A 20,900-nucleotide genomic window follows, 5' to 3' on the forward strand; every position below is an offset into this window, starting at 1 on the left:
TCCAACTGATTATCAGCGATTCCTGTTGGTAATTAATTTAGGATATGAGTCCTGGTACCAACTTTAATCACTTCATTATCTGGAACCCTCTTGATGCATTTACATTGTACTCTAGGTTTCAATCTCATCATATTGTCATGACCTGCCATATGTTTATCATTTCCTATTAAATCCTAGACTTTGGGTAGAAAATATTTAGAGAAAAATTGAGGGCTATTTTGTTGTTATCTTGCTGCAGAAAATCTGGGAGTTTATATCTGGCGGGTGATCAGGGACGCCAGCACTACTGAATCCTATTCATCCAGTTAGCAATTCAGACCATTCACTGAAGGCTCAATCCCTCCTAAGGCCAGTGTGTTTTCTGTCCACCTTTGTTCTTAGTGTGTCATCTCCTGGGACCCAGCTAAGGCCTGCAGGTTTTTCTGGGGATGACCTTCATTTAGTGACCGTGAACTCCAGTTGATTTACTTCTGTGCCCGTGGATGTGTGCAAACGCTCCTCAGCTTCTTTGCAACTCAAAGTCTCCTCTGGAATTAGTTCATGAACCCTGGGGAAAGTGGCCCCAAATGCCAGGCTGATCATAATCCTGGGCTTCCTTCTTCTCCATCTTGGCTTCATGTCTCTCTACTGGCTTGTTAGCAATTTGGTGCAATCATGAATTTTCATATTTTGGCCAATGTTTCCTGTTGTTCTCATGGGGAGATGAGGGATTTCACACCCACTCATCCATGTTCAAAAGTAAACTTTTCTTATATTCCCGTAAGAGTCAGGTTTGTCTTATCCCTTCCCAAGCCTGAGGTAGGGCTTTATCTCCACACTGGCATCTTGTTTGTATTACATATGAGATGTTTTGGGGTGGAGATAGTGCCCTGCTTCCCTCTGTGTCCTCAACACCTTACAATGCACCCACTACTTTATAGCTTGTCCAGACAGCATTTGCTGAAAGGTTGCCTGGCTGGCCAGAAACAAACACATGAACTTTCTCTCTGTAGTGTTTCTGTCCCAGTTTCCTAGAGCTCTTTTAATTTTGTGTGTGATCCATAGCAAATGCAACGTCAAGTTGAGAATCTTTTGAATCAGAACTTTGAACAAAGTAGTTTAAAGGCAACACAGCAAATCTGCCTTGAGCCCTTGCCCTTTGCTGCCTTCACTGTCAATGAAATCAAAATATTTGTTAATGAAATCAATCTGCTATTAAAGCAGATCAATATCTTCAATTCGAAGGCTTTCCATTTTCAGGAGATAACACCCTGACTATGGGGCAATTCAGATCACCTTTCATTCAACAGTTTCTGTTCTGCTCAACTAGGACCTTTGAAGTAGGTGGCAGGAGTTCCACTCTTGAACTGTAGAAATGTCCAGTAGTTAATTATCCAATGTTATTACACCATGTCCAGGGAGGATCCATGGCTGTGTCATGGCCTCTGGACTTTCCCTGGGAGAAGTCAGACAAGTCATGAACTCCTGCTTCATCCTAATGTGTTTAGTTGCGAAGAGCTGGTCAGGCCTGGTTTCCACATTGAAAGAAAATGAATGTATGCTGTCCCAGTCACAAGAGATCAAGCGTGGGAGGGCACATGGCGCATCTCATATGTGCTTTTCATATTTGTTTAGTTTATTTACTAATGACTAGGAAAACAGAACTGGGAAGAGAAACTCATAATTGCCAAAGACTTGCCAGCAGACTGGAGTTTGATTTTTCTCTGTCCTCTGATGAGGGGCTTCAATTCTTTCCTCTCACTATATTTGTCAATCTACGCATTTGTGGGGAAGGATGGGAGGGGACATTTGAATCCTGCCCTTTAGATTTCTGGGAGGCTAGAAAGGCAAAATGTCACATGGGCTACTGGAAAATGCATATTTTTTTCCCCTCTTAGGAAGCTGAGAATGAAAGAACGTGAGAGGGTGGAAAAGGAGAAGCAGCTCTCATCAGCAGAAAAGAAGGTGAAATTGGCTGCAGAAGAAATGCAGCGCTGCAAGTGAGTTCAGCTTCTGACCGTCAGCAACTTATAACACCCTTGCTGGATTTAAACTTTTGTTGAGACCCAATTCATATACAAATACAAACAAATGTTCAGAAGACATTTAAATAGAGATTTCCCTCAAGAATGAACAACGTTAAGTTTTACAAATGTCAAATTAAAATATTAACTTAAAAAAACATGAAGTTCCGAAAAATTTCCTGATCCTTAATTCTGGCCAGACTGTGTGGAAACGTGGTTCACAAAAATGTTTCTGGAGGAGGTAAAAATTGTTAGAAACCTTAGGGAAGCAGTTTGGTGTCAGACGAATCTCATCAATAAATATGCGCACGCCACTTTAGAGACCCAGTTGTTGTAGTCCTGAGGAACATGATCAGGATAGAAGGAAAAGAAGAATCGAGCTGTATGATGAAAGGTACTCATTGCAGGATAAATTAGGGAGATACTGAGAATCAGCAAGGGAATTCTATCAACTGAGAAGCTGGCAGGCATTCGATAATAAATAAGGAAACAATGCAGCAATTGCTTTGATCCTACTTACTTTTGTAACCTCATGAAATGTGTCTTATAGGATTGGATGATATGTATAAGGGTACAGTTTGGATAATGGGAACATGGACAGATTATTTAAAATCATCCTCAATATTGTGCTTTATCTGATGAAAGCAATTGTCACTCATAGGCAACAAACTGATCAAATGCGGCAACAGGTGCAGCAAGTAGAGTCCACCTTCAGACACCAGGTAACCTGCATTCTGCCCAAAGTTCCTGGATCCTTCAGCACCCAATGCAGAGGGTTACAATGGCCCTTGGAAGCCCTAACATAGGGTTTTTAACCTGTTGGCTTTTCAGATCGCTGTGCATGAGAAGAATGCTCAAGATAGTTGGGTAAGTTTTGTTTTCCTTCCTTCCCTTTGTGCACAGTCTGTCACAACTGAAGCTGGGTGTATTTTTCTCCAACAGATCAAGGCTCGGATTTTGGAGAGGGAGATAGTGGAGCAGAGCAGGGAAGCCGCTCACTTGAAACACAGGTGTGGGATTTTGAAAAACATTTTTTAAGGGTGTTTTTGAGGTATTAAGGCTAAGCTGTTTAGTGCCTAGCAAAGGACTTGGTGTTGTAATTCTTACTGAAGTCCATTCCTTTTCTATATTCCAGATTGGAGATAATGTCCCAAAAGAGGCTGCCTGAGGGATACAGGCCATACGAACCAATGTTGCAAAGACCTGGGATGCAGAACCCTGCACAGAGAGGTAGGGAGCACATTGTGAAGTGCAGCCACTTAATTTCTGCTGCAAAACCACTCCATGTCCCACTGTTCCTGTGGGGGATTGTCATGTTGTCTGGAAGCAAACCCAAGCACGACATAAAGACAACAGGTTGTCTCAAGGGGTGACAGGAAGATGTCTTCCTCAGGTGCCCCAGCCACAATGGCTTTCTGGGCCTGTGCCCTGTGACTGGTGGAGCTCATGCCCCTCCACTGACCGTGGACCTTCTCCACTCACCAACACCTCCAGGACCTTGGGTTGCTCTTAATTGGAGAGATGTGCCTGGAGGGGTTATGGGTCTATGCTTCCTTCCCACCTTGAGTCAATGGTGAAGACTTTGTTTTTCTTTTAGTTGAGAAAAAAAAGTCATTTCCATACCATTTTGGAGGCTCCCTTATTTTTTCTGTTTAACTTTTAATTGTGGACTATAGTATTCCATTCATAAATTAAATTTCTAAGTAATTTTACTCCTGACATTATCAGGGTAATGCTACAGCTTTACTGTTAAATCCCCATATCTTCCCTTTTCTTATTACTATAATATTATCCTAAGTCCATTTCTTTTCATAAATATTTATATAATGCCTGGTCACATATAGAAGGTAGCTTATATGAAGAGTGAGAGAGTGAAAAATCCACCTGTGGCCTGAAGAAAAGGACCTGTGCTGTTCATTTTAAGAGTGTCTTGCTATTATCCCGTCCAAGCTTATTCTCATTTTAATTTTACTCTCTGATGAAACTGTGAGTTCCCTTGATGTGTATTGGGAAACCCTCTTTCATTATTGATTTCCAGCTAGTTGAGCCCTGACTTTTCCACAAGTGGTTGATGAGTAACAAAAACTCCTGAACCAGGGCCCTGTGGTGTCTTCCTCGAGGGTCAGGGGATGGTCTCCCCCTTGTCCTTAGGGGTCACCTGAGGCGTGTAGGGAACCTCCACTATTGGTGAGGGCCCTGAAGTGGGAAAGAATGTCAGATGGTGGAGGAAGGCGTGGAGGGTTTGTTTTCCTTCCTCACAGTGTGTGCAAGTATCTCTTATACAGAAGGAAAGACGCTTTCTACAGAAATGTGGAAGGAGCGGTTCTGTGGATGCACGTTGTACAGAGACCATGTGCCGAGCTCTGTGGGGGATGAGGCACACCCCTAACTTCAAGGGCTTAAGGTGTCCTAGAGCAGAGAGAGATTTTTCTATTAAAGAGCTTGTATTCACCATGATGGAAGCACCAGTGAAGGGCACTGGAGGAAAAAAGAGGGAGACGTGAATCTCACCAGGATGAAACGGGAGGTTGTGGCAGAGATGGAGGAATTGAGGAGGGGCCTGGTGGGAGTTGGCTGGGTTACCTTAGATGGAGCTGGAAGGCCATTCCCAGCAGGGCAAGCAGCTTGAGCAGGGAGTGTGAAGGCAGCGTGAGGTCCACGCAGAGCCACTGCATGTTTTCCAGTCACACAGTGTGGGCAATGCAGTTGTCCTCACCAAGATGTCACTGTTGCCATAAAGCCCTTGGTTCATAATCTAAATAGAGATCTTGTTTCCCTTGGGTTTCTGAAAGTTCTGGATCTGTGTGATAGAAAAAGTGCCTGGAGGTTTGGAGATTTTACTTGGTTCTTTCAGGATACTGTGTCTGCCTGAGATTATTGTGCCCCCATGAGACTAAGAGTGCAGACAGGATCTAGATCAGCTGAGTGGCTGCCTTGGCCTTCAGTGAGTCGGGCTCTTTGTGGGAGATTCAAGGTTGACCAGCAGCCACCCCTGCTGGACCCCTCTCACCACATCCCTGCATCCTCCAGTCACCACCCCTGACTGTCAGCTTTGCATCTCCCTAAGCTTACCACACAGTATCCCATCTCTTTGCCTGTGTTCCCGCTGTCTCAGCCCCTAATACCAGCTCTCAGTGGGGCCTACTCAGAGCCTCAGCCCCGTTGTCTGTGAGAGGGGGTAATATTGGTTCCTGAGGTCATTGTGAGGAAGACGAGATTAAGTACATAATGAAAGTGTCTTGCAAAATGGCTGGGACATGTTGGCACTCACCATTCTCACTGTTCAAATGAAAATATCTCCACACAGAAGATTATCAGAAGATGGTCACTGAAGTACATTCAACTAAACTAAGGGCGTAAGAGCTCAGGCCCAGAGATGCACAATTCCTGTTTCAAAAGATGAGGCAAAGAGTCCCCTTTTTCCTAGTGAAATTCAGGAACTTCCAGTCAAAAAAAGAAAGATAATTTTGAGAATATGTGAGTTCAGAGATCTATACCTGAGATCCAAAGGCAATTATTTTCCATTAAATATGCAGCCACACAGTAAAGTGCTCATCAGAAGCCACAGATATATTATAGAAGACAAATGTATACAGGACAAAATAAGATCACACTGAAATAACCTCAAATCTTTTTGCCTTACAGGACGATGATTTTGAAAGAGGAGCCTGAGCCGTGATAAAAAGGCTATGGCAATTGATTATGGTTTTCCCTGCCCAATCCTGCCTCCTCCACTTTTATCTTTCCTATTGTCTCCCCTAATACACCCTTTATGGTTCTAACTCAGTGTCAGCGTCTGCTTTTTGGAGGACCAACCGACTCACTCCAGGGAGTGTACACAGTGTGAGTCTTGTACGCGCAGTTCAAAAACAGGCAGAAACCATGGGAATGAGGCAAAAGCAAGGTTATTTTGGGAGGGGTACTATTGACTGCGAGGGGCCTGAGAAATCCTTCTGTGGTGGTGGACACATCCTACATCTGGATCTGGCTGTGGTTGTGTTTGTTCAGTCAGTAAATACTCACATGGTGCCTGCCAGTCCCATGGGTGTCTGGTGATCAGAGAGACAGCTATCTGTCCCCAGGAAGTGGCCGATTTCTGATGGTGGGGAATAGATGAGGAACCGGGAGTGGCTCCGGGAGACCAGTGAAGAGGCCCTGCGGCAATCCAGGTTTTGTGCCCTTCACTCAACTTGCCAGCAGCCCCCCAATAGCACCAAGTCCAGGAGGCTTTGTGGGGAGTTGATGGAAGCAGAGTTTTTTGTAAGTCCCATGAGGTCCCATAATCCTCCCATGATTTCCTTACTGAGGTATGGGCAGGGCAGAGATCAATGGCATGGGATCCCCCACATACCCCAAGGAGAAGGTGCTGGGGTGGAAAGAGCTGGCTCCCTCCAGGTCCCCCAATCCAATCCATTCTGCCCCTGCAGCCCCTGGAGGCTGAAGGGCCCTCCCTCCTTCCAAGCAGGAGTAAGTGGCCAGCCCTTCATCAGTTCTGGGGTTGAGACCAGACCAAAAGGTCAAGGTCTGACTGTGCACATGCTGCCCAGGAGTGGCTGGGAACAATGGCACAGCAGTAAATCTCAGCATGAACAGACTCGGTAAAATAGATTCTCATTCACTGTGAGCAGAGCCTGGGCCAAAACATGGCAGGGAGGGTGTGGAGGTGAGGGTGGTGGTGTCTGTGGTCCTGGACAGGACTGCAGTGGAGCAGAGGGTGTGAGGGCCTGGGGAGAGAGACAAGAAAGAGACAGGCAGGGGGAGAGTGAGTGATGTCGGGGGCGGGGGGTGGTTAAGTCCTAGAGAGTGACAGGGAGTCAGAAGGAAACAGGACTAGAGAGAAGAAGAGACAAGAGGAAGCAAGGAGGAAGGGGGGGAACTGGGCTAGGGTGGGAGGCTGGAGTGGCTCTGTGAAGGGGCCCAGAGAGAAGCGGGCAGAAAGTTAAGAATCTCGGGCTTCGGGGTTCCCTGAGCTCCAAGGCTCCGACCTCCCTGGGGCCGAGATCTGCAGGGGCCATCACACTTGGGAAGATGGGTACTTGCCATTATTCCTGGGCTCACTGCATTTAGCCTCTGGGTCAATCACTTATAGGGTTGACTTTCAGGAGAATGTGCTGCCGCTTGGCAGTAAACTCCAGAGCCTGCCCTGTGGGGAGCTGACCCTGAGCAGTCTTCCTCACAGCTCCTGAGCTCGTACTGCACTTCCAGCCACCCCAGCCGCAGCTACATTATGTTCTAAAACCAGGTACCGGGCACTGTGCTGCCTCCAAGGTCCCATGCCTGATACTGACAGAGATGGGATTGAATCCCATCCGGGGTGGTCAGGCGTCAAGGACACTTTATCTCCTCCTACTGTCAATCAGAAATGCTTCCCACCCTAATGAGTTGGGACCAAGGCTCTGATTAATATTAGGGAAAATGTATTGAGGTTTCCCTCTGAGCAGTATAATGTGCCCAGAGAAAAAAATCTTCATGTGTGTTATCGTATTTACCCAGCACTCCCCATATCCCATTTTAGGGATGAGGAGCCAGAGGAAGAGAATTGCTCAAGGTCTCATAGGTGGCGAGTGCTGTAACTGGACCTTGCAGAAGGTCTGCCTTGCACAGGGGTTCCACCCTGGCCCCCCTTCGAGGCCTGCTCTCTGAGGTGCTGAGGAAGCCTGTGGTTGACTGCGTCTTGGGAAATTTCTCTTATAACGGCATTAAGTCATGCATCAGTCAGGACAAAGAAGGTTATGTCTGTGAATGAGTGATCCAGACTCTCAGTGGCTTACCACAGTGAAGGTTTATATCTCACACACCACATGTCCACAGCAGGTCAACGGTGGCTCTGTTCCACATCCTCTTTCTTGGGGGACTCAGGCTAACGGATTAGTGTCCATTTGGAACCTCGACAGTCCTGTGAAGTTTTGAATATGCCCCTGGTAAGTCAACTTTGTCTTAGGAAATTGGTCTTCTGAAAGCATTAAGTTATGCATTACAGTCAACAACAGTAGAAACACAAAATCCAGTATGCGTGCAAGTATTTTTTATTTAAATATAAATAACTTTATGAAATATAAAAGCATGTATTGCATTATTCCATGACAATAGGACATAACCGTGGCAGTGAATTGCGGTAATGGATGGGAAAGGGGTGAAAAGAGCAGGGCCATTTTTCAGAGGAGCGGGTGCTGTGGCTCTCAAGAACGAGGGAGGCGAGTTTCCAGTGCCTGTCCCCACCGCCAGTCTCTCACCACACTGTAAACACACACACAGACACACGGTGGTGGTTTCCTTGCTGCATACGTGTGTCAAACATCAACAAATCGTATTCATTAAAAATGTGCTTTTGTTATGCATGAATTATACCACACTTAAGCTGTGTGTGATACACAAACTGATAAGTTTTACTTGCTAACAAACACATTGCAAATATTTTTTAAACAGTTAACAGAGCTTAAGAGTTTATAAATCAATTTATAATTGAAAAATAAGTCAAATGAAACTTGTAGTGGATGGAAACCTAGGTCTTCTGTTGTAGATTCACGAAGAACTTGGATAAAATCCTTTGAAACATCTTCAAAAATCTGCCCAAATATACAGAAGAATGGGCAAAAACAATCAAAGATGTGTGCTTAAGACACAAACGAGAATAACATAGAGAGATGTTCACAAATATGCACATAGCTGAGAGACATGGGCAGCTACTATTATAATAATACTTGGATTACTATTCCAATAAAAATTAAGTATAGATTATTGGTTAGTCCAGGCTTCTGAAATCACTGAGGTTTTCTTTCAGTGTTCACTTTGAATCTGAGCAGAGCACATAATGTCAGATTTCGGAAGTACGTAAAGATTTGCACAATACTGTGATGTTGTATATTATGATTAAAACTATGAGAATTGAAGTTAGTTAAAAACACAATTCCACATAGCTAACAAAAAGAATTCACATTCATATTTCATAGTAATGCACCTAAATCAAGCAACAGCAACCATGAAAATTAATTTGTAAGGGAATACAAAATTTCTGGAATGCATGTTCACCAAAACCAAAGGCAACATAAAAAGGCAAACATTGTTTTAGAAAAACTAGATTTACAAGGATCTTAGGAAAAAACAAACTCACAATGTAATTCGTACTAATCCACATACCAAACTTCAGTTTTGTGCAAATAAAACTTTGCTAGAAAGTAGCCTCTGAAATCTATAACATTTTCCTCTTCAGCCCTCACAGCTGGGGTCAGTAAAATGTGTGCTCATGGGAAACAGACACCGTCTTTGAGTCACCACTGTCAGAGAGAGAGCAGTAGCTCTCAGCACAATGGATAAACACGTGGACCAAATGTACAAAGAAGACAAAGACCATCTGGTCACTACCTGGTTAAACATCCCCAGTCGTGGGCACTCTCGTTACATCTGGCAACTGTCTGGACACTGATATCAGTAGTTGACTCCTACCTAGATGAGATCCAATGGGGCCAAAAAGCTGAGATTCTGACAGTCAATGACCACGAACAAGGATGGCTGTGGGAACTGCAAGACGAGTTAATTTATCCAGGTTCTCAAAGATGAGGTAGGGAAAGAGAGCTTAACTCATCTATGAGAATGTAGCCTAGGTAGAGAAGGAAATGTTTCAATGGAGACTATCAAGAAATTTCCTCCTTTGTAGACTCAAAAGAAACAGAATAGATTCTTCTTTGATTGGAGCTATTCATGTGGGATGATTCTGCCTCAATGCAAGGGTTATTCTTGACCACTAGACCTTTCCAGATCCCTCTCTACGAATCTGGCACATGCCAATCGAAACACATCTACTTATCTCCGTAGGGTGTTCTCAGTATCTTTCCACCCCCCACCTCTCTCTCCTTCTCCTGGAGGTAGAGAAGTTTTTTAATGACAAAGTAAACGTTTCACAGTAAGAATCTGGAATTTCTTTATATTTGGACAAGCCTAAGGACATTAAGGACCCTTTTAGCTTTGCATAAATCAACACTCTGGACGTGAACACTTTACTAAAGAAAGCACAACTCATTCACCTGCTGGTCATGTCACTCCTAATGATTTCCCCATTATAAACATCCCAGCAGGATGCAGCCACCTATTTTGTGAGGGACTTCTCAGGGCTCTCATCATGCTGGTTGGACACGGAGTCTCTGGGGGCAGCTTCCAAGAGCAAAAGGAAGGGATGACTCAGAAGTTGCTAAAAGACAACAATCTAGAAAGCACAGAGCACAAATGACATCCCACTTTTTAACAGACTAGTACCAACACCAATGCTTCGATACCACTGCTGCCAGGGCTGCCAAATTTCATATATATGAACCATGTACTTACAGGAAAACAAACTACAAATGAGATGGACCCTACACTTCCATATCTTGAAGGAGGATCTTGACAAGGCTTCCAGGAGCCAGTCTAACTCCCATAGCTCCTATTAAATAAGAGTTCCTTATGTTTCTAAAAACAACTTTATTAAGATATAATTCAGAAATAATACAGTTCTCCCATTGACGACGTACATCTCAATGCCTTTTGGTATATTCACAAATTCTTCCTTCTTGAAGCTATAAAGTTACTATTTTCAGGTTTCCATCCTGTCAGCCTTGTTGTGTTTGGTCCAAGCAGTGCTGTCAGGACCCAGAACTTGATGTGGACAGCTGTGGCCAGAACCAGTTCAGGCTGGTCGAGAAACCTGCCCTGAGGTCCTCAGGCTTCAGGAATGTCTGCGCTCCAGGGCCGGCTCAGTGGCATGGCAGTTAAGTTCACATGTACCGCTTCAGCGGCCTGGGGTTCGCCAGTTTGGATCCCGGTGCGGACAAGGCATCACATGGCACGCCACGCTGTGATAGGTGTCCCACATAGAAAGTAGAGGCAGATGGGCATGGATGTGAGCTCAGGGCCAGTCTTCCTCAGCAAAAAGAGGAGGATTGGCAGCAGATGTTAGCTCAGGGTTAATCTTCCTCAAAAAAAAAAAAAAAACAAGAAGGAAGAAGGAAGGAATGTCTGAGTTCCCAACAAGGATTCCATGAAAAGCTGTTATTAACCACCATGGGAAAGAGCCCAATAAAAAGGAAGATACCAGTGATGTCTGATATTTATTCACATTCATGGTTGGGTAACTGGGAGACCTGAGCCGGAGGAGCCACAAGACCATCCCCTGCACCTCCATGTCCTGATCCTCTCAAGGGCCCTGAGGTTTCCAGGAAGGCAACTGGGAAGTAAAAATGTGGAGGGGTTCAGTAGAGGGATGCGGAGGGGGTCCAGGGAGGAGGTGGAATTCGGGATGGGATTGTGCAGGGGCTGTGCAGGAAGGCGGGTGTTGGACACCTGGGAGGAGAAGAAGAAGGGAGTCAGGGAAAGTACTGGGTGAGATCAAGTCCTAGAGGGGAGGGAGGAGGGCTCAGACAGGTCAGTAGGTCAGCAGGACACAAGGAGCAGGTGAAGTGGACTCTCAGGAGCAGTTGGAGGGGACAAGGGCTTCGTCTTCCTCTAAACCTTCTCCTGTTTGGGTGCTGCCTTAGGAATCCCGATCCTTTATACTCCCTCTTGACCAATCCCCTGCCTGCACCTTTGGTTCATCACAGTGCACACTCTGCATGACCTCATTTTTAGAATGCCCCTCCCCAACTTGGTGCCTCACCAGGAGCATCCCAATGACAGGTCCTCTCTGAAACATTCAAAGACTTGGTTTCCAGTCCTTCCCAACCCAGGTCCCCTGCCGCCCACTTCTGGACACTCCGTCCTTCCTTTCAAACCTCCCAAGATTTCCCATGGGAATTTGCTTAAAAACATAGAGCAAATGATGACAGAAGTGAAAGAAGAATCAAATACACAAGCAGAGTGGGAGGTTTTCACACCCCTCCCTCAGCAATTCATACAAAAAGCAGAACATCTGTAAGATGCAAAAGATCTTAATAGCACATCATCTTAATACTGTAGATGTATACGTATATCTGTCTGTACCCAGAAAACAACTGTTGAGGACACATTATTTTTTTTTCTTGCTGAGGAAGATTCCCCTGAATGAATATCTGGGCTAATCTTCCTCTGTTTTGTATGTGGGTCACCACCACAGCATGCTGCTACTGAGTGGTGTAGGTCCATGCCCGGGAATTGAACCTGGGCTGCCAAATTGAAGCATGCTGAATTTAATCACTAGGCCACAAGGTCAGCCTCAAGGATACATTAATTTTAAGCACATATGATACATTTACAAAATTAATCCTATTTATTTGGGCTATAAAGCAAATTTCAATATATTTTGGAGGAATGATATCACACAGAGCATGTTTCTAATAACGGAACTGTGCTAGAAGTCACTGATAGAAAGCTACTAGATAGTTCCATATGTTTGAAAATACTATAATATTTATAAATATGATTAATGAAATATGACTGTAGGAAGAAATCCCAAAGGAAAAGAGGCTATATTTGACCTGAATGATATGATTATGATTAAATGGTAAGAAAATACGTCTTCTTCTGGTTGGATATTCTACTTTGCGTGACAAAGTGTGTGTGGTCTCAAAATCATTCCTAATGAACCAGATATTTTATCACCTGAAACAGCAGTGGATATGTCACTTATCTATGTCATCTTACTACCTGTTAGCATGGCTCTACATTATGAACTTTAATGGGGGAAATCTCTAAGCTGACTCTCATGATTGATCTCCCAAGATCTCCAGGAAAGTGAGCATTTTAAGAGAGAAAGTTCATCAGCTTCTCTGCTGGGCCACATGTGGGCAATACAGAGAGAGCTTGGCAGCACCAGGAGTGATGGGTGGGGAGAGCCAAGCAGGTGGACAGGGGCCAGGGGACCCAGGTGACTAGGACAAACCCCACTTGTGATCATCTCTCCTTATTCCCATCCTGAATTCCTTAAGGCTCTGTTCTGCATGATTGGGCACACTGTTTCCCCAACTCATTCAGGCCCATGGCAGCTTAAAATCATTACTTTAAATCCCACCATTTTTATTATTATGTAAATTTATAGTAAACAGGAAATATTCCATCACTTTTATGGTGGAAAATCACTGTCTTTCACCATAAATATAAAGAAACCATAAAAAACAGGCAAAACAAAAACAAAACAAAACAAGAGAGCATATGAAATTCTGTTTAGATGCTGTTGGCTGCCTAAAGAACCCCAGAGGTGGGCTGACCTGGTTACACAAGGAGAGACCAGTACAAAAGGTGTGGAAGTCAGACCAGCAGAGAAGTGAATGGGAGAGAGGCCCAGCCTGTAAGGAACTGGGGACTTCCATGAAGGATGCCAGGGTCACCCTGATCAGAGCTCCAGCAGGGAGGAAGGAAAGAAAGAGAAGTGAACAGAGGTTAGGGACCTGGAACAGTTGAGATCTTTTCTGCAGCCAAGGAAGTGCTTGCTACCAAAAGCTAGTGCAGGGGAGCCCTTCAAGGCCCCTGGAGGCCAGGCCAGGAGTCTTGGGCTTGAGAGCTGGTTGTGCAGCTTACCAGCTATGTGGCACTGATCAGGTTTCCTTCATTAAAATGGGAGTGTCCATGCCTGAGTCCGAAGACTGTCATAAGGACAAGAAGTAGCCAAGTGCCCAGTCCCTGTGCATATTGGCGTCATCTCCCAGGGGTCTCTGTCCTCCCAGAACTTGTGCCTTAGAAGGTGCACATTCATTAAAGGCAATAATGATATAATCAAAGGTCCCTCCTCTTATGGGCATGTGCTAAGCATTGTGCTGTGTAGGCATCATCTCATGGGATGCTCAGGTTGGTACCATCTCTATCCCCCTTGCACAGCTGGGGAATCAGGTTCAGAGCGGTCATGGAGAGGGCGGTACCAAGGCTGAGAAAAGGGTCAGAGAGGACTTGGGTCTGGGAAGGGATTTTGGGAGAGGGGCAGACTGAGGCCTAGAGACTCCAGAGGGAGAAGGGGCCAGAGAGAAGCTTTGTCCAGGACCCAGCTTTGCTTGAGGTCTGCCCTACTCTGAAGAGGAGGCCAAACCAGGCAGCCATGGTCAGCTCTCAGCTCCTTGACCTGGGACTAATGGTCAGTCATTGCTGTGATGAAGATAATATTGCCATATAATAGCTCTGGTGATGGCATTACTGTTATTGTTGTTATTGTAGGAGAGGGTGCAGCTCTCTCCGACACACGGCAGGGTCCTGGGGAAGCTCTCCTCTCCACCTCTCTTGACCTCAGGATCTGCTAAGCCCCATCCAAAACACCCACTCTAACTGCACCCTGTCAGGGTCCCTGTCCCTGCCCTGGACCCCTGTCCTCAGAGAAACCCTACCCTGGTCACTCTCTGGCATCTCAGGACCCACGCACAGCCATCCAGAAGGCCCTGGCTTGAGGCAGATCCCCAATATTTGGTTTGGAATCAGGAAAATGCCCCCTGCCATGACAGCTTAGGTGGGGCAGGTCATGCTGAGGTCTATTCATCCTGTCTGCCTGCAGTGGCCTCCACTGAGTGCCAGGGCTGTCTGTCTCTCTTGGGAGCTGTCCTGTGGGCTGGGGTGGGAGGGAGGGTCTGGGAGTGTGTGTGTGTGCATGTGTGTTTGGTTGTGTTATTCTGCATTAGAGACCTGAGAGTCTGAGTTTCTGTCTGTGAGTATATTGATTGTGGACATGAGTTTTTCTCTGTGTGTCTATATATATTTGAAGTGGTATATTTCTGTGATATATTTTGAATCTTTCATTCCATTCTCTCCTAGCCTGTAGAATTTCTGCTGAGAAATCCACTGATAGACTGATGGGGGATCCATTCTATCTTATTTTCTATTCTCTGGCTGACCTTAATTTTCTTTCTCTGCCATTGACCTTTTTTTTTCTTTTCCATTCAGCTTTACTGGGGCATAATTGACAAATAGGAATTGTATATATTTAAGGTGTACATCTTGATATTTTGATAATACGCACATTTTGAAAAGATCACTGTGCTCAAGCTAATTAACACATCCTTCACCTCACATAGTTACAATTTGCATGTCTGTGTGTGTGTGTGTGTGTGTGTGTGTGGTGAGAATACTTGAGATCTCTTAGTAAATTTCAGGTATATAACACAATATTGACTATAGTCACCATATTGTACATTTGTCTCCATAACTTATTCACCTTATTACAGACAGTTTATTACATTTGATCAATATCATTTCTTTCTCCCCATCCCTCAGCCTCTGGTAATCACTATTCTACTGTGTGTTACTATGAGTTCAGTTTTTTTTATTCTACATAAAAGTGAATTTATGCAATATTTATCTTTCTGTGTCTGTCTTATTTCACTTAGCATAATGTCCTCCAGGTTCGTCCATCTTGTCACAATTGGCAGGATGTCCTTCTTTTCTAAGGCTGAATAATATCCCATTGTGTTTAAATACATCACATTTTCTTTATGCACACAGCCGCTGATGGACATTTAGGTTGTTCCCATATCTTGGCTATTGTGAGTAACGCCATATTGAACATGGGGTGCAGATATCTCTCTGAGATCCTGATTTCATTTCCTCTGGATATATACCCAGGGTGGCATTCCTGCATCATATGGTAGCCCTGTTTTCAGTTTTCTGAGGAACATCCATACCAGCTGCAGGGCCTGTGGGTGGGGTGGCTGGCAGTGTCTGTGGGCTGGCTTTGAGATCCCACAGTGGTTGCTGTGAACCCCTCTTCACATCTCTGTTCTTAGCTATCCCCAGAGGATCCAGCCATGCTGATTCACTCAGCAAGACAGAGATAGGCTTTCAAGCAGTGCCTGGAAAGCCTGTGGAAGTGACGCTCACACTGCTCTCTTCCCCCTGGGAGAAATCGCAGGTGGAGGGGTCTCTCTGAGCTGAGCTGAGCCAGCCTGTGGGAACGGTGACGCAGGTGGAGCTGTTCTTTCTGCCCTTCTCAATGTGGTTGTTAGATTTTCTGCTCCACCGGCATGCTGAGACCTCATACCTGGCTTCTAGAGCTTTCCTAAAGGTATTTTTGTCCATGAATGGTGGTTAAATTATGGTTTCTGTGGGCGATGAGTGCTGGGCCTTCCTATCTCACCATCTTTCTGACATGCATCGTTGTTGTTTTATTTTGCATTTCCCTCATGGCTAATGATGGTGAGCATCTTCTCCCGTGTTCCTTGTTTACTTGTAGAAATAGTTCTTTGCAGAATATCTTTTCTGTAGAAATGTCTACTTAAGTCCTCTGACCATTTTTTTAAAGATTTTATGTAACCTTTTTCTCCCCAAACCGCCCCGTACATAGTCATGTATTTTTAGTTGTGGGTCCTTCTAGTTGTGGCATGTGGGATGCTGCCTCAGCATGGCCCGATGAGCGGCACCATATCTGCGCCCAGAATTCGAACCCAGAAATCCTGGGCCGCCGAAGCGGAGTGTGCGAACCCAACCACTCCGCCACGGGGCCAGCCCCTGACCATATTTTTAAATTGGATATTTTTTGGTGTTGTATGTATTCTTTTCTTTTTGTTGAAGTCATATTGGCTTGTAACTTGAGTAAATTTCAGGTGTACATTATTGTATATCAGTTCCCGTATAGACTTTGTTACGTTCACCACCAATAGATTTTATCTGTCACCATACATATGTGCCCTTTTGCCCTCTCTCCACCCTCTTCTCCTATGGTAATGTCATTGACTTTTGACATTTTTAATATAATGTGCCTTGGAGAAGGTCTTTTTATGTTGAGATAATTAGGAGTTCTATTAGCTTCATGTACTTGTATATCCAGTTCCTTACGCAGGTTGGGGAAGTTCTCAGCTATTACTTCTTAAATAAGCTTTCTGCTCCTTTCTCCCTCTCTTCTGCTTCCAGGATATCTATTGTGCTTATGTTGCTTTTCCTAATAGAGTTGGATATTTTTCATAAAATTTCTTCATTTTTTAAAAATCTTAGTTCTGTCTCCTCTTCCACTTGAATCATTTCTAAATTTCTATCTTTGACCTCTCTAATTCTCTCTTCCATGTTTTGTGCTCTATTTCCAATGCTTTGTCCTTTATTTTCCATCCCATTGTGGTCTTCATGTCCAGAATTTGTTTGGCTTTTTTTTAGTTTCAATCTCTTTGGTGAAGTACTCTGTCTGTTCGTTACTTTTATTCCTGAGCTCATTAACTGCCTTTCGGAGTTTTCTTCTAACTTGCTGAGTTTCTTCATGACATCTGTTTTGAATTCTCTGTCAGTTAGATTGCAGTCTTCTGTGGCTTCAAGTTTGGTTTTTGGAGAGCTGTCACTTGCTTTCTGTTCTCCCACGTTACTGTAGTTCTTCACGGCGCTCGATGAGTTGATCCTCTGCTGGTGCATTTGTGATGGTAAACACCGTTCTCACTGGGGTAAGGCTTTTCTTACTTTGATTCTGAGTTGCTTCTGCTTGTATTTGAGAGCCTGCACTTTCCACCCTCCAGTGCCTCTGCCAGAGGCATCATCAGCGCCCTCCTTGTGTCTCCGATGTTGCTGGTGACCTGCTGCCTCTAATGTTGCTGCAGTTGTGGGTGCTGCCACTGGGGTCACCAGGTTGAGAGCACTTCTATTGCTTTTGGGGAAGCCTGGATCTTCTGCTCCCCCACTGGCCCTCCACAGGCTCAGGTGCTGCTGCCACGTATACCACCTGTGCTGCTGCTCTGGGGTTAACTGTGGTTGCTGGGAGCACCACTGCCAGATGTGCTGGGTTCATGGGTGTCACTGCTGCTGGAAGGGGCCTAGGGTCTTATATGCAGCCCCCACTGCAAGTAGGGTCAGCGTCATGGGTACTGCTGTGGCTCCTGAAGCCTCAGGTCACAGGTGTCACATGAGACTGCTAGGGGAGGAGTGGGGCTGAGCCACGACAATTGCTGTCCCTGTAGCCTTCTGGTCCCCGGTACTAGTGCACTTTTAGAAACCGCAGGTCAGACCGTCACTTCCCCTGCCAGTGGTATCGTTGTTTTGGATTGCCTCTGCCAGGAAGGGGGGAGGGAGCTCCTCTCCTAGTTCCACTGCCTCTCAGAAGCCTAGTCCACCAGCCTTCAGATGTACAGATGTATGGATCTCTCAGGCACTCTGCTGTGCTCTTAAGGGAGTCATTTATTGGTCTGAAAGCTCTTCTCTTGGGGAACAAAGGGAGAGTTTCATGGGACTAAAGCTAAGAAAGGAGTTTCTAACCCAAGACTGCAGAAAATGTCAACATTGAGAGCAGAAATGGGACTGCAAGCAAAGTGGGAAGGTGTACACGAAAGGATCAAAAACAAGTTACTGAAGAGCCAGAAATCTAAGAGTCTTGGGGAGAGAGGAAGAGCAGTGGGTCCATGTAGCTGGGGAGGGATCCAGGGTAATTACCCAAAAGACACACTGTTGTATGTTTCCTATTCTTCTCTGCTAACAGAACCATGGTGAACAAGTGTGTTGACCACTATATGTAGTGATAAACACAAAGGCAGAGTCACAACTTACCAGGGGTTTGGGGCTAGACTCGGCACCTGAGATGAAAATCCCATGTCATCATACTACTCATTTAAAAAATAATCTTCTGAGGCTGTCTCCGTGGCCGAGTGGTTAAGTTCGCGCACTCCACTGTGGTGGCCCAGGGTTTGGATCCTTGGCGCGGACTTGGCACCACTTGTCAGGACACGTTGAGGCAGTGTCCCACATCCCAAAACTAGAAGGACCTGCAACTAAGATATACAACTATGTACGGGGGGGTGTGGGAAGATAAAGCAGGAAAAAAAAAAAGAAGAAGATTGGCAACAGTTGTTAGCTCAGGTGCCAATCTTTAAAAAAAAAATTTTGTAATAGCTCATGGATATACTATCTCTTGGAAAATCTAATGTAGCCCATTTTTCCTCCAGCATTGAAAATTATTTCAGTCTTTTTGGTTGAACACCCATTGAAGTAATTGCCTTGCGTTTGTTTTGGTTTCCCAACCTTACAGTCAATTCTGCCTAAGATAAATGCTTGTGAATTGTGACTCCGAGCTCAAGTTCTCTTAAGAGAGGCCAGCCCCATGGCCAAGTGGTTAAGTTCATACCCTCCACTTTGGTGGCCCTGGGTTGCACCTGTTTGGACCCTGGGCATGGACATGGCACCACTCATCAGGCCATGCTGAGGCGATGTCCCACATAGCACAACAAGAGGGACCTAAAACTACAATATACAACTATGTACTGGGGGGCTTTGGGAAGAAGAAGAAGAAAAGAAAAAAAAAAAGAAGATTGCCCACAGTTGTTAGCTCAAGTGCCAATCTTCAAGAAAAAGAAAAAGAAAAAAATTCTCTTAAGAAACTTAACCAAGAATCCCTTAGGGGAAATAGGTACATGTATGTGTGTTGCTCAAACTCACAACAAAGTCTTTGTCTCTTTATGAGCTATTAACAAACTGTGGATATCAGGCAGAGAATTAGAATTGGAGAAACTGAAATTATTCATTTATTCAATACACGAATTCATAAAAGTGCCTGCTGGATAACATCCAAGACTTCCTAAAGCCCTGGTACCTAGAAGGCAACAAAATGCCAATTAAGACAGATGCTGACAGAATTTAAGGAGATTTTCTTGGTCACATGGTTATACCCTGAGAATCAGGAAATGTCCCCAAGTCACCCAGGTCTACAAAGAAAGGAGCTTTCACAGTGATTTTTTAAAATCGAGAATTACAATCTGTGCCAAGTCCCTGGTCTCCAATTTCACCTCCCTCACAACACAATGCCAGAACCACCCACATCACTGTGATGGGGAAACTGAGGTAAGAGGGGACCTGAGGCACCTGGAGGGCTGAAACCAGGTCAGAGGCCTACAGGCAGGTGTTTAACACATCTTGTGTTCTAAAGCAAATATCAGAAGATATAAGCAATCAAGGAGATCCAAACACAGATTTAGGACCCTGCAGAATCAACTTGCCTTAAAGAGGTCAGTCAAAGAGTATAGGAATTGAAAGCAGGTTTGAAGGTCTCTGTCTAATGTCATTTCCAATTCTGTGTTCATTGAACGTCTCCATACAGTAAGGGTGATATCTGATCTCTACTCTGTGTTAGTCACTAGATCAGGAGAAAGGATGGGTTCAAAGAGGAGTCACGTGTGAACTTTACCCTCAAGAAGTCCACAGGCTAGTCAGAGAGCCAAGACAAGCATATGAATAGCTGTAATTCATGGCAGAAAGTTCGTGGTTCTTTAGGAGAAAGCATTAGGGGGCTCAGAGGACAGAGCAATCATTTCTAAAACAGAGGGGCATATAAAGGATTGGAAGTGAAGTCTGTATATGGGATTTGATTATGTGGAGGTGAGAGTGGAAAGAGCACTCAGAGCAAAGGAAACAGCGTAGAGCAACCCAAAGGCTGGAAGAGAAAAAAGCAAGAGGATGTATGGAGCACAGGGCCAGTTTGGCTGAAGTGTAAGGTGTGGAAAGAAAAGAAATGAGAGGTGAGGGTGAAGTCACATGGACTTGATTATAAGAAAAGAGTATCACCCTTACCTTATCATGACAGCACTGGGGAGCCATTGGAGGGTTGTTTTTTAAGCAGGAAAATGTGATCATTGGAACTGAGTTCTAGAACACGAGATGATTAAACCAGGCGGCAGAGGCAGAGGCTGTGGCAGTTTAGCTCATATCAGCCGGGATAACAGCCCTGCACATTTCCAAGCCCTCCTGCTCTGCCATCTAAACCTTGAGAATTCCCTGGTACCACTACTTTACTTGGAGAAGCTCTGACTCCAAAGAATTATTTGCCCCCAGCACAAGAGCAAGGGAAGGGTTGAGTACTGAGGTGGCTCTGGCATTAAACGGGTATAACCGTTCAAACCTCAATTCTGCCAGTGCCTAGTGTGACCTTAGGCAAGTCATTTCACCTCATGATACTTCAGTGTCCTCATTTGTGAAATGAGATAATGCTGTATTTTGTGACACCAAGATGCACACTTTTTTACATTTCATTTTAACATCAGGAAGTGCCTTACAAACAAAGCATACTCAAATTTAAGTAGC

The 20,900-nt window shown here is 44.8% G+C and overlaps 2 protein-coding genes and 1 non-coding gene across 10 annotated transcripts in view; all 3 read left to right on the top strand.

Moving 5' to 3' along the window:
• The window catches only part of LOC102147945 (transport and Golgi organization protein 1 homolog), a 58,588-nt gene extending 52,803 nt beyond the window's left edge, over positions 1 to 5,785 (top strand). For all 7 annotated transcript variants that reach the window (XM_070232150.1, XM_070232155.1, XM_070232152.1 and 4 more), the window contains 6 exons: positions 1,878 to 1,979; positions 2,665 to 2,725; positions 2,835 to 2,870; positions 2,946 to 3,013; positions 3,139 to 3,233; positions 5,649 to 5,785. In XM_070232150.1, the coding sequence (XP_070088251.1) occupies positions 1,878 to 1,979; positions 2,665 to 2,725; positions 2,835 to 2,870; positions 2,946 to 3,013; positions 3,139 to 3,233; positions 5,649 to 5,656 (370 nt within the window). In that variant the 3' untranslated portion in view covers positions 5,657 to 5,785. The remainder of the gene's footprint in view (positions 1 to 1,877; positions 1,980 to 2,664; positions 2,726 to 2,834; positions 2,871 to 2,945; positions 3,014 to 3,138; positions 3,234 to 5,648) is intronic.
• The window catches only part of REXO5 (RNA exonuclease 5), a 692,166-nt gene that overhangs the window by 582,841 nt on the left and 88,425 nt on the right, over positions 1 to 20,900 (top strand). The window lies entirely within an intron of this gene.
• MIR9135 (microRNA mir-9135) lies at positions 794 to 880 on the top strand. The gene has a single exon (NR_128168.1). It is a non-coding gene; the product is annotated as a microRNA mir-9135 (primary transcript).

The sequence above is a fragment of the Equus caballus genome, chromosome 13 (genome assembly GCF_041296265.1).
Source record: "Equus caballus isolate H_3958 breed thoroughbred chromosome 13, TB-T2T, whole genome shotgun sequence".
Taxonomy (NCBI): Eukaryota; Metazoa; Chordata; class Mammalia; order Perissodactyla; family Equidae; genus Equus; species Equus caballus.